Below are 13,313 nucleotides of genomic sequence, written 5' to 3' on the forward strand. Positions count from 1 at the left end.
AAAGATAATGGTCCAAAACAGCTGAGAAATGAGCAAGATCCTATCTAAAACATAACTAAAGCAAAAAGGGCTGGAAGCAGGCCAAGCGGTAAAGCATCTAACTAACAAATAACAACCACAAGGTTCTGAATTCAACCTCCAATACCATTAGGCCACTAATCAAGCAGTCAAACTACCCATGATGGTACTGCCAACACTAAATGCTAAAAGGTCATAATTCATCAGTTTTTTTTTATTCTGAATTCAAAGGAAAGGTGTGGTTTAAGAATTGCTGACATCCAAAAAAGTAACAAGTAATCTTGCTTTGGTAATCAAGTCAAGAAAATACCACCAAATCCTGATACCCTTGACACAATAGTGCATTGCTCACCATTCTTCCCCTCTGCTAAGCTGCAAAAAGAAAGAAGAGTAAAGGAAGGAAAAAGGATTCTTTACATGGAAAGAATAAAGCACTTACACTTTATAGGACTTTCTAGCCACAGATGTCAGGTGCTACCCACTGAAATCCAGGCTTGGACTAAGCTCCACATTTCAAAGGACCATCTCAACGGAAGCATGGGGCTTAGTCAGCAGGAGGAAGCTGCAGCTCCCACTAGCAGCTCATTTCAAAGAGGCTGCAACGAGAACATTTTCCATTTAAACATCTAATTCCAATCTCCCATTTCACAAAGCAGTAGAACAGAGCTTCCTGTCAGTCTCTTCTTTTCAAAAGATATACCTATGGCTATGTGATGCATAGGGTAGGTTATGTCTCAAAATTCTTTTCCCAAACATGCTCTAAAGCCTTCATTATCCTTCCAACAGACCAGAAAAGTACTTGTTCCTTTTTCCTCTTTAATGGTGTTCTGTTATTTTATGACTCCAACATTTCTAAAACTGCCAAATCAACCAAAATCACTGACCAGGCCTCAATAACACAAGCACAAACATACCCAGATAGGGAAGAAGTCACTAGCTGCCCAAGAATTACATTAGAGCTGCTAGTTTACCCTCCTCAAAAACTCCTTAAATTAAGCCGAATTAGTTAAAATTCACAGAGGACCTAAGAGCTCTGGCAAACAGAACAACAGGAACTTTAGAACAGATAGTCATTGAGAACCAAAAAAGCAACATAAAAGTTTTAGCATTTTTAAATCTGTAAATCCAGATGTGGGACTGGGAAGGTAGCTCAGTGATAGAGTGCTTGCCTTGCATGTATGAGGTCCTGGGTTGATTCCTCAGCACCACATAAGCAGAAAAAGCCAGAAATGGCACTATGGCTCAAGTGGTAGAGTGCTAGCCTTGAGCTGAAGAGCTGAGGGACAGTGCCCAGGCCCAGAGTTCAGGCACCACAACCAACAACAAAAAAAAAAGTTAGAAAGTGGCACCTGGAACCATTTCAACTGAAGCTAATGTGTTATCTAGGTAAGGACTTCCTGAAAGCCAAAAACCCAAAAAATGTCTTTTTTTTTTTCTTTCCTTTTTTTGGTGCCTGTCCTGGGTCTTTAACTCAGGTCCTAGGCACTGTACCTGAGCTTTTTTGTTCAAAGTTAGAACTACAACTCTTCTTCTGGCCTTCTGGTGATTAAATGGAGGAAAGAATCTCATGGATTTTCCTAACCAGGGTGGGTTTTGAACCATGATCTGCAGATCTCAGTCTCTAGAGTAGCTATGATTACAAGAGTGAGCCACCATGCCCAGCAGAGAAAATGTTTCTTTCATCTCTGATCTCTATTTCCACCTATAAGATCAAGTTTTATAACAATTCATACAAACCACATAAAATTTTACTGTACATCTTAAGCATATACATTAAAATCATAGCAAAGCCAGTCTGGGCAGGAAAGTCCGTGAGATTCTTATCTACAATTAACCACTCAAAGTAGTAGAATGCTAGCTAGCCTTGAGTGGAAAAAGTTCAGGGACAGTGCTTAGATCCTGAATTTAGGCCCCATGACCACCAAAAAAAAGGAAAAGAAAAAGACTCCAAAATATGGAATTACTGTGTGACCTAGGAATTTCACTTCTGGGTATATATCCCAAAGAATTGGTATTAGATACTCCAACATGCATTTGTACAGCCATGTCCACAGTAGCATTGGTTACAATGGCCAAAAGGAGAATAAGTATTCATCCACGGATGAGTAAATAAAATGTGGTATATATGCAAGACAATGAAATATTGCTTACCCTTATGAAGGAAGGAAACCCTGAAGACATGCTGAGAAAAGCCTGCCACAAAAAATACTTTTGTATAATTCCACTCACACGAGGTACTGACAGTAGTCAAATTTAGAGGCAGAAAGCAGTATGGGCAGTATGGCAGGAAGGAAGAAATGAGGACTTAGTGTATTTAGTGAGTATAATTTCAGGCTTGCTTTGGTTTCTTGGTGGTACTTGGATTTGAACTCAGGACCTTTTCCTTGCTAGGCTGACACAGTTATCTACCACTTGAGCCATACTGCTAGCCCTCAATTTCAATTTTATAAGAGGAAAAAGTTCTAGCAATATATGGCAGTGATTGCTATGTAACAATGTAATGCTTTTGAACATAGTTCATAATGAATAAAATGGCCAGGCACTACTGGCTCACATCTATAAAGCCTAGCTACTCACAAAGCTGAGATCTGAGGATTGTCATTCAAAACCAGCCCAGGCAGGAAAGTCTGTAAGACTCTTAATTCCAATTTCTAAACACTGAAGTGGAGCTGTGGCTCAAAGCACTAACCTGGAGCTCAGGGACAGAGTCCAGGCTCTTGTGGCTCAAAGCACTAACCTGGAGCTCAGGGACAGAGTCCAGGCTCTGAGTTCAAGTCCCAGGGACCCCCCCCCCAGAGACATACAGACATAGACATAGACACACAGACACATGCACACAGAGACAGACAGACAGACAGAGACACACACACACACACACACACACACACACACACACACACACACACACACACACACAGAATAAAATGAGGGATGGGAGCATACAGCTCAAGTAATAGGCAACTATGTTCAGTCCCCAGTACCTTAAATAGCTAAAATGGTAAAATTTACATTTTGAATAGTTTACTGTAATAATTTTTTTTTAATTACAGGAGTTGGAAGCATGGCTCAGTTAGTAGAGCACTGGCCAATGAGCAAAAAAGCTCATCAGCTATCGAGTTCAAGTCCCAAATTAAAAAAAAAAAGCAAACCAACAAAAAACCTACAAAGCTGGGCAATGGTAGCTCATGTCTACAATCCTAGCCACTCAGAGTCTGCGATCTGAGGACTACAGTTCAAGCTAGCCTGGCCAGGTAAGTCCATGAGACTCATCTCTAATTAACCACCAGAAAACCAGAAGTGGTTCTGTGACTCAAGTGGTAGAGTGCTCACCTTGAGCTGAAAAGAGTTCAAGCCCCATGACCAACCAAAAAAAAAGTCTACTTTCCAGTTCCTCTATAAATATTGATGGTTACTATTATAGTAATAATCACCAATACAATGAAAGAAAGTTGGCAAGGTATTTGGTACGCTTTTGAAAAAACAGTGGTATAATTTCGAAAAGTCAGTGCTCTGATAATTGTATGTACTGAATCAAACCATCAAGTGATTCAAGGCCTGGTAAGACAAGAAATAAATGAATACAGATGAGGAATAAATCCTACAGACCACTGTGTGAACAGATATATTGTCACAAATTCACATACATACCTTCCAATGCTCCAGAGTCATAAAATGTCCTATACTTACACTATTCAATACTTAGAATGAGGATGATATGAAAAAGGGTTTGATTTTAAACAGCCACACCTAGCTAAAGTCTACTAATGGTGCAAACTGATCAGTAAATATTTTTTGGTAAAGCCAGGCGCCCGTGGCTCATACCTGTAATCCTAGCTATTCAGGAGGTAGATCTGAGGATCATAGTTCAAAGCCAGCCCAGGCAGGAAAGTCTGAGACTCATCTCCAATTAACCACCAGAAAACCAGAAAAGGCACTGTGGCTCAAGTGGTAGAGCACTAGCCTTAAGCTGAAGAGCTCAGGGACAGCACCAGGCCCAGAGTTCAAGGCCATGACTGACCAAAAAAAAAATTTTTTTTTGGTGAAAAGCCTTTATTTATACAATTCCCAGTTCCTACTAATAGGAAGTATTCAAATAAGTTATTAAAATCATCAACCCACATGTTATATAGAAATATTTTTCTATAAAGTTCTCCTTTCGAAAACAAACTATATTTTAAGGTAACTTGACTAGAGCACAAAAATAAATGAAATTAAATCAGAAACTACAACTGCTAAAGAAAAGGTATTAGAACTAAAGAGTCAAGACATTCTGAAGGGTTATCTGGGTGCTAGTGGCTGGCACCTATAATACTAGCTACTCAGGTAGAGGAGCTATGGAAGACAGTGGTTAAGGCCAACATGGGAAGAAAAGCCCATTAGATTCTACCTCCAAAATAATCACCACAAAGCATGAGCTAGGGGCATGGCTAGAGCACAAAGATGAGCAAGCAAGTTCAGCAAATCCAGGGCCCCAAGTCCAAACCCTACTAATACATCTACACATATGTGTGTATGTGTATGTACATATATATATATATATGTACATACACACATATGTATACATATATATATATATACACATACACATACACATACACACACACACACAAAGGGAGAAAAGAACTAGAAAAGAAATTGACTGATATCCATGGCATAATATTTAAAATTTCCATAAACATGTTATATATCATACAGGATAATGCCACTCCAGTCCTTTAAAGCCTTACTATTATCTGATTTATGCTTTTTATCATGCCTTTTCAGTTTCCAGATAAAACTATAAAACTTTTGAGATACCCTCTAGATTGTCTCTAAAAGTGGAGAACTATAAAACTTATTACGATTGAAATTGAGTAGTATAATCACTATATCTAAACAGATGGTCTTTCCTTCTGTAGCTTGCTTATTTATTGGTTTATCTTATCCACATAATTAGTTACAAAGGGGTATCATTGTGTCATTGTGACATTTCCATACATACATACATACAATGTATTTCAGTCAATAACATCCCCTCTATCATTTTTTTTTTTTGGATCGGTCGTAGGGCTTGAACTCTGGGCCTGAGTGCTGTCCCTCAGCTCTTCACCTCAAGGCGAGCGCTCTACCACTTGAGCTACAGCGCCACTTCCGGTTTTCTGGTGGTTTATTGGAGATAGGAGTCTCACGGTCTTTCCTGCCCGGGCTGGCTTTGAACCACGATCCTCAGATCTCAGCCTCCTGAGTAGCTAGGATTACAGGCGTGAGCCACCAGCGCCCAGCCCCTCTATCATTTTTATCCCTTTCCCCTCTTCCTAAAACAATTTTAACAGGTTTCATTGTTCTATTTTCTCTGTATGCATGTGTGTGCATGCGCACCTGTCCTGTGACTTGAACTCAGGGCATGGGCACAGTCCCTGAGCTTTTTGTGCTCAAGGATAGTGTTTTATCACTTGAGCTACAACTCCACTTCTGGCTTTATGGATGGCTTTAGAGATGAGAGTCTTACAGACTTTCCTGACTGGGCTGGCTTCAAACCTGGATCCTCAAATCTCAGTCTCCTGAGTAGCTAGGATTACAGGTGTGAGCTACTGGCACCAGACTCATTGTTCTATTATTCTCAAACAAGCAAACAATCAACTTCAACTATATTCAATCTACTTTTACCCTTCTTGATGGCCCAACCTCTCCTTCCAATGCCCCCACAACAAGTCTTTCCCTAACACCCAACCCCTTACTGATCAACACCTTTCCTTGAGAATATTTAGTTTTCATAGTCCTCCCATAACTTTCTACATTGCCCATAAATTGGGGGGGGAGGCAGGAGAGGGCAAAGGAAATAAGCGAGCTACCATTAGGTAAGGATTCCTTTAAGATCTGCCTCAAAATAACTTTTTGCTTTGAAAATACTACGCAAGTCAGGTACCATGAGGATCACAGTTCAAAGGCAGCACAGGCAGGAAATTTCACGTGACCCTTTTCCCCAGTTAACCACCAAAAAGCCAGAAGTAGAACTGTGGCTCAAGGGGTAGAGCACTGGCCTTGAGCAAAAATGCTCAGGAACAGTGTCCAGGCCCTGAGTTCAAGCCCTAGGACTGTCACAAAAATATAAAAACAAAAAAATCTATGAAGTTATCAACGAAAAGCTGTCATAGACTGGCTATGGGTTTCAAGAATTTTGGTGGAAAAGTTTGGAAATATGAATTAAGCTTGTTCAGAAAAATGGCTATTTTATACAAACATTAAAGAGTAAGAAAAATGTTAACTTTCAGGCTAAGCCATTGCTAATTACATCTCTATACCAAGTCTACTGTCACTAAGTCATTAGAACTATACTAAATGACTCAAGATTAGTAACATTAACCAGGCACCTGTGGTTCACATCTGTAATCCTACTCAGAAGGCTGAAATCTGAGGATCATGATTCTAAGCCAGCCTAGGCAAACAAGACCATGAGACTCATTTCCAATTAACCATCAAAAACCCAGAAACAGGGCTGTGGCTCAAGTGGTAGAGTGCTAGCCTTGAGTGAAAAAGGAGGGGGCAAATCCTGAGTTCAAGTCCCAGTAACAATGTGTGCATTATGTACGCACACAACATAAATAAATTTTTATTACTTTTTATTTATGTGGCACTGAGGAATCGAACCTAGGGTCTCAGGCATGCTAGGCAAGCACTCTACCAGAATAGAAACAGTTAACAGGTAGTAACAAGACTGTGGAAACTGTAAAGTTAATGGACAAAAGATTGTTAACTAATGTTAATAGATGTGAGAAGGCTAAAACTGGCATATAGGTAGGAAGAAAAGGTAAAATGAGAATTGGAAACACCAAGCACAAGCTAATTCATGTAGCAAAAACCAAGAATGGCTCATGAATAAGAAGCACTAGGTACAACTACAAGCAGGCAGATAGATAAACAAAAAATTAAGGAACAGACTGAGAACATGTGTAAGAAGTAGTCAAACTGCTACATTTTGTTCTTTTTTGTTTGTTTGTTTTTTGGGTCCGGTGGTGGGGCCTGAACTCTGGGCCTGGGCGCTGTCTTTCAGCTCTTCAGCTCAAGGCTAGCGCTCTACTACTTGAGCCACAACGCCACTTCCGGCTTTTTTCTTTTTGCTTATGTGGTGCTGAGAAATTGAACCCAGGGCCTCAGGCATGCAAGGCAAGCGCTCTACCACTGAGCCACCTTCCCAGCCCCTACATTTTGTTCTTGACTCCTGAGCAGCCAAGCTATCTTCCTACCATAAAGGATTCAAGGCCTGTATTAGAAAGACTGACCCTATAACAGATGAATGCACCAAGAAAATGTGGCATACACGCGCGCGTGCACACAAACACACAAACACACAAACACACACACACACACACACACACACACACACACAATGGAATTTTACTCATTTATTAACAAGTATTCATAAGCAAAAAGAAAAAAGCCGGAAGTGGCACTGTGGCTCAAGTGATAGAATGCTAGCCTTGAGCTGAAGAGCTGAGGGACAGCATCCAAGCCCAGAGTTCAGGCCCCACGACCCGACCCAAAAAAAAAAAAAAAAAAAACTGGGCTGGGAAGTTGGCTCAGTGGTAGAGCGCTTGCCTTGCATGCCTGAGGCCCTGGGTTCGATTCCTCAGCACCACATAAGCAAAAAGAAAAAAAAAAGCCGGAAGTAGTGCTGTGGCTCAAGTGGTAGAGCACTAGCCTTGAGCTGAAGAGCTGAGGGACAGCGCCCAGGCCCAGAGTTCAGGCCACACGACCAGACCCAAAAAAAAAAAAAAAAAACGAAAAACAAAAAACATGTATTGTTATTGTTCATAGAGAAACGGATGGACCTAGAAAAAATTATGTGAAGTCAGGCTCAGGGAGACAAATGACACTTTTTTTTTTTCTTTTTGGATCCGGTCGTGGGGCCTGAACTCTGGGCTAGGCGCTATCCCTCAGCTCTTCAGCTCAAGGCTAGTGCTCTACCACTTGAGCCACAGCACCACTTCTGGCTCTTTTTGCTTATGTGGTGCTGAGGAATCGAACCCAGGGCCTCAGGCATGCAAGGCAAGCGCTCTACCACTGAGCCACCTTCCCAGCCCCAAAGGACACATTTTTTTCTCATATGTAGATGCTAGATCCAAAATACAAACATACATAATAACATATAAAAGGTTTTATGTATATAGACACAAACAAGCTGACTAAAAGATGGTAAACTTAGGGAAAGAGTCCAAAAGTAGAACTCCTCTGAACAACTAATGAACTGCTTATCAAAATGAATACCAAGAAGTGGAAACAAGTTTAGGGGGGAGGACAATAAGAGAGGCACATGAATGGAGGAAGGGTAAGCAAATGCAGTCATTGTATTCAATATATATTATGTAAAAAATGAACTGAATGAATCAAGGGTAGGGACAGAAGTAGAATGATGAAAGGAGTGACACTGATCAAGGTATATTGTACTTATACCCTGATTCTGGAATTATAACTTCTTTGTATAACAATTTTATTACTAATAATTTTTAATTTAATTTTATCGTAAAGGTGATATACAGAGGGGTTACAGTTATGTAAGGTAATGAGTACATTTCTTTTTTTGTTGGGGGGTGGGGGTAGGGGTGAGGTTGGTTGTGGGACTTAAACTCTGGGCCTGGGCATTGACCCTGAGCTCTTCAGCTCAAGGCAAGCACTCTACCACTTGAGTCACAGCGCCACTTCCAGTTTTCTGGTAGTTAATTGGAAATAAAGAGTCTGACAGACTTTCCTGCTTCAGCTGGCTTTGAACCGTGATCCTCAGATCTCAGTCTCTTGAGTAGCTATGATTACAGGCATAAGCCACAGATCCCCGGTTACATTTCTTTTTGAACATTGTTATCTTCTGCTTTCTCACCCAAAAAAGAAAAAGAAAGGAAGTGGAGCTATGGCTCAAAATGGCAGAGCACTAGCCTTGAATGAAAAAGCTCAGGAACAACACCAAGCCCTGAGTTCAAGCCCTACGACTGACCAAAAAGAAAAGAAAAGAAAGAGACAGAGAGACAGAGAAACAGAAAAGGAAAGGAAAGGAAGAAAGAAAAAAGAAAGACTGACACAGTAGATGGGCTCTGGTATCTTGAACCAAAAGACTTGGCTAAGGATAGCATATTAAATAAAAATAGAATGTTAAAGCCTCTACACTTAGTGGTGAATTCTATTGTCTAGTCTCATACCCCAGCTGACTGTGGGCAGCACAGTTTATAATCCTCAGGCAGAAAACTAGAGTATTTCTTCTCAAGGTAAAAGTGATTCCAGGGGAGGCAAAAGGCCATCGGGAAGACAATAACAGGACAGAGAAAGGAGCAATAGAGAAAAGAGAAAGGGAAAAGCAAAGACAGGAGAGGGCAGGGGAGAAAAGGAGAAAGGAAGGGAGAAGAAAGGAAGGGGAGGTGAGGGGAAGACAATAATAGAAAAAAAAAATGAAGGTACCTTTCTCAATTATCCACCAAATAAAAGAGTAATCCCAGATCAAATTATGTGACTCAGGAATCAGTAGCTCCAACATTCTAAAGAAGCAGAGGAAATTCCCTAGGGTAGTGCTAAGTAAGGATCAAGGGATATAAGATAATAATTATGCAGCATAAAATCAAATGAGATTAGACAGACAGAATTAGCAGAAGGATGAAAGACTCCCCAGTTAGATGTTTCCTTGGGACAAAAGAGAAAACAAGTTACTAGTCTCAACACGCAAAGAGGATACTTACTACTGACAAAGATTTGGGGATGGATCACTACATATATTGAAATATTCCAAATAAATGTTATAGCTGCTTATTATCACTAGGGGAAAATAGTTACACAAACTGTATTTAAGTTTTACAAGTAAAACTTTAGAAAAAAAATTTTTTTTGGTCGGTCGTGGGGCTTGAACTCTGGGCCAGGGTGTCGTCCCTAAGCTCTTCACTTCAAGGCTGGCTCTACCACTTGAGCCACAGTGCCACATCCAGTTTTCTGAGTGATTTATTGGTGATAAGAATCTAACTGACTTTTCTGTCTGGGCTAGCTTTGAACCATGATCCCCAGATCTCAGACTCATTAGTAGCTAGGATTACAGGCATGAGCCACCAGCAACTGGCTAAAACTTTTAAATTAAGATTAAAATATTTCAAAAAAATTCCTAGCTTGGGGTTGAGATTCCTGAGCCAGCAAACTGGTTTTAAAAAAAAAAACTTACCTGGTGGCTAATGCCTGTAATCCTACCTACTCAGGAGGCTGAGATCTGAGAATCACAGTTCAAAGCCAGCACAGCCAGGAAAGTCGTCAAACTCTTTATCTTCAACAAACCACTCAGAAAACTGGATGTGGCACTATGGTTCATGTGGTAGAATGCAAATCTTGAGCTGAAGAGCTGAGGGACAGCGCTCAGGCCTAGAGTTCAAGCCCCACGACCGACAAAAAAAAAAAACAACAGACAAAAAAAAAAACAGTAGACTGTTATCAGAGCAGAAAGTCTGAGTAAGTGATGTGGAAGGTTGGTGAATTTATCAGTAATGACAAGATCCAGAATGTGACTACATCTAGGAAGCTGAAGAAAATGAAGTAAAGGAATCAAGACCAAAGTCTTCACTGAATTGGAAATTCAAATGCTGAATGGAGTTGTCTAAAACAATATGTAGATGTGCTAGATATTTGCTAGGTCCACCTTTCTACCATCTTTTTGCTCAAATAGGCTGACCTGTACATATACAGCAACAGGTTGCCCAGGCTTCTGGTTGGTTTATCCAATAGGCAATCTCAGCAACAAACTAGGAGTCAAGGAATATAAAGTCAGGAAAATTCTTCCAGCTCTCTCCCTTCAGGACAACTTAAGTTAGCTGTGTCCTTCACCAGAAAAACTGCCCTCAGGGAACCTTAATAGCCATTCTCTTTTATCCCTCCAGCCTAGGGATGTTAACGGTTTGACTACAAGTTATTACACCATTTCTTGTGATGCATTATTTGCAACTTAAAATATACTCTCCTCAAATTATCCTGTCAAGTATGTCATCTGTTCCAGTTGAGACTATAAATAGTGATAGTGATGATATAAGGTTGTAACAGGGTAGTGGATAATGAGGGAAAAGTGAATGGCATTTAAATAACACTTTGAAGTCTATGTTGAAGAACTTCTATGAGCTGTCTGTCATCACTTAATTATCACAACTACCTTGTGGTAAAAAGATTTTTTTGTCTGTTTCATTTCCAAATACCAACAATATCCAGTACAGATAGGGATTCATGAAATGCCTACAATTAGCAGGTTTAGTAAGCAAGACTTGACTTTTGTAGTATTGTTTAGCATTTCTTCTGTTTTTATTTGGGGAAGCTATATTGAGATTAGGCAACTGTACCTCTCCAGATCACAGAGATTTAACAAAGAAAGCCATATGTGAATGACTTCCTTTTGCCTTCCCACAGGCAAACAAGGAACTTTGTGCTCCAAAGTCAAAGGTGCAAGTTTTTAAAGAACATTTACACCAAGGGCTTACTTATTAGATCAGAGCCATCTTTAAATATCAGTTATGAGTTAAACCGATTAAAGGGAAAGAAGGGTAGAAAAAATAAAGAGGAAGAATGGGGCTGTAGCTCAGGATGCTTGCCAAGGACGGATCCCCAGCACCAGAAGCAGAAGCAGAAGCAGCAGCACCACCGCCGCCACCACCACCACCAGCACCACCACCACAAAAAAAAAAAAAGGTAAAGATGCTTGTCAGTCTGTACATGCGCCTTCAATTTTCGAGATACTTCATAAATCACACATCTAGGACCCAAGTCAGCAAGATCACCAATTATACACACTCATAGACATAAAGCACAACAAAGATGGGTTTGAAAATTAAAGGAAGAAAAAAATATATTAATAAAAGAGGAAATGTAAGATTGATAAGACACTCCATCAAATGCTCACGGTCCAAGGAATAATCAAGCAGCTATGATAACATCTTATAAATAAAGACCTATAAATTAAAACCTTACTTCCTTGGAAATGAGGTTCGCGGGCCAATATGAAGCAAAATGAGAACTCTATAAAGATTTTTCGGAAACCAGAACTCCGTTTTCCTTATATTACGTTGTACTCAAAAGCGAGGGAGAAAAATCAAGTTTACAAATCTGAAAACCAAAGAAGCTTCGAGAATACATGACTCAAACTGGAACGCAAACCGGCTGTGAGGTGTTAAGGCAACAAGCGGGAGGGAGACCTGCTAGCCGCCAACACTGGGCCACGGAAGGTAGATGAACCAGCATCTCTAAGTGGAAGGTGGAGAAGCACTGGTATTGCACTTAGTGGAAGGAAGACAAAAACACAAAAGCACCGCCTCAGAGGCAGTAGCCTGGATCTACCTCAAACGAGGGGGGCCAGGTCAGTGCCACCAGGGAGAAGTGCGGGACTCACAGATCCGATTCTACGGGCTGGGGAAAGGGCCATTCGCTTTCCCCATTCGGGAAAAGCGGCGTGAAAGGAGCTTCGCAGCCCCACCCCACGGCCGCAGCTCCTCCCCAAGGAGAACCTCGCGAGGCCGACCGTCGGGCTCGGGACCACGAGCTCGGGTGCCGCTCCTCCCGGGCCCCGCGGCGCGGCTCGGCCCCTCCGGGCCCCTCACCGAACGCTGGAGCTCCCCAAGCCAAAACGAGGCGCGCTCCTTCCCGCTGGGATCCGGGTCGTGGTAGAGCGCCTGCACGGCCTGGTACACGAGCTGCAAGGTCGGCTTGGCTCCTTCCATAGTGGCGGCGGAGGCAGCGGTGACGGCGACGGCTCCGATTCTTCTCCCCAGGTGTCGGCTGCTCCGCCTTCGCGCTTCCTCACTGACTTGGCCACGGCCGCTCCCTGACTGGCGCCATCTCCTCCTCTCCGGCCGTTACCAGGGCAGAAGGGTTCCCCGTGGAAGCTGGCCCCCTCGGAAACAGCCGATAGATCGTATTAGGGTTCCTGGTCTTTTTTAACCCCCCTCCCTCGATCTTTCCACTAGAATCCAGACTCTTGAATCCGAAACCCGGTGCTGGCTTCCTCTTCCTCAGGCTTGCAAGAGAAGCCTATTTCCGCACGGCACAAACCACGCCGTAGCCCTCAGCAGCGTTGAGCCGGACCGGAAGCGGCAATCCGGATGCCTTTGGCACACTTCCGCCTGGTGCGCCGCAAACGGCCTCCTCCCCGGCACGCCTCCCGTTGTCTCCCCGCCCCCTCCCGGAAGTGACCCTGAATAGCAGGAACCCTGGAAGGAGAGTGCCATGTGTACGTCTGTGTTTTACCTGTCACCTGTCACCAACGAGCCCTTTTCATTTCTTTCTTTCTTTCTTCTTCTTCTTTTTTTTTTTTTGGTGTC

At 42.0% G+C, this 13,313-nt stretch overlaps 1 protein-coding gene across 1 annotated transcript in view; it reads right to left on the reverse strand.

Moving 5' to 3' along the window:
• The window catches only part of Tnpo3 (transportin 3), an 85,671-nt gene extending 72,588 nt beyond the window's left edge, over positions 1–13,083 (reverse strand). The window contains exon 1 of the mRNA XM_042696105.1: positions 12,594–13,083. Coding sequence (XP_042552039.1) covers positions 12,594–12,713 — 120 coding nt within the window. The 5' untranslated portion in view covers positions 12,714–13,083. The remainder of the gene's footprint in view (positions 1–12,593) is intronic.
• Positions 13,084–13,313: the final 230 nt, after the last annotated feature.

Source organism: Dipodomys spectabilis, unplaced genomic scaffold (genome assembly GCF_019054845.1).
Source record: "Dipodomys spectabilis isolate Male_0828 unplaced genomic scaffold, ASM1905484v1 ptg000197l, whole genome shotgun sequence".
NCBI classification, from domain to species: Eukaryota; Metazoa; Chordata; class Mammalia; order Rodentia; family Heteromyidae; genus Dipodomys; species Dipodomys spectabilis.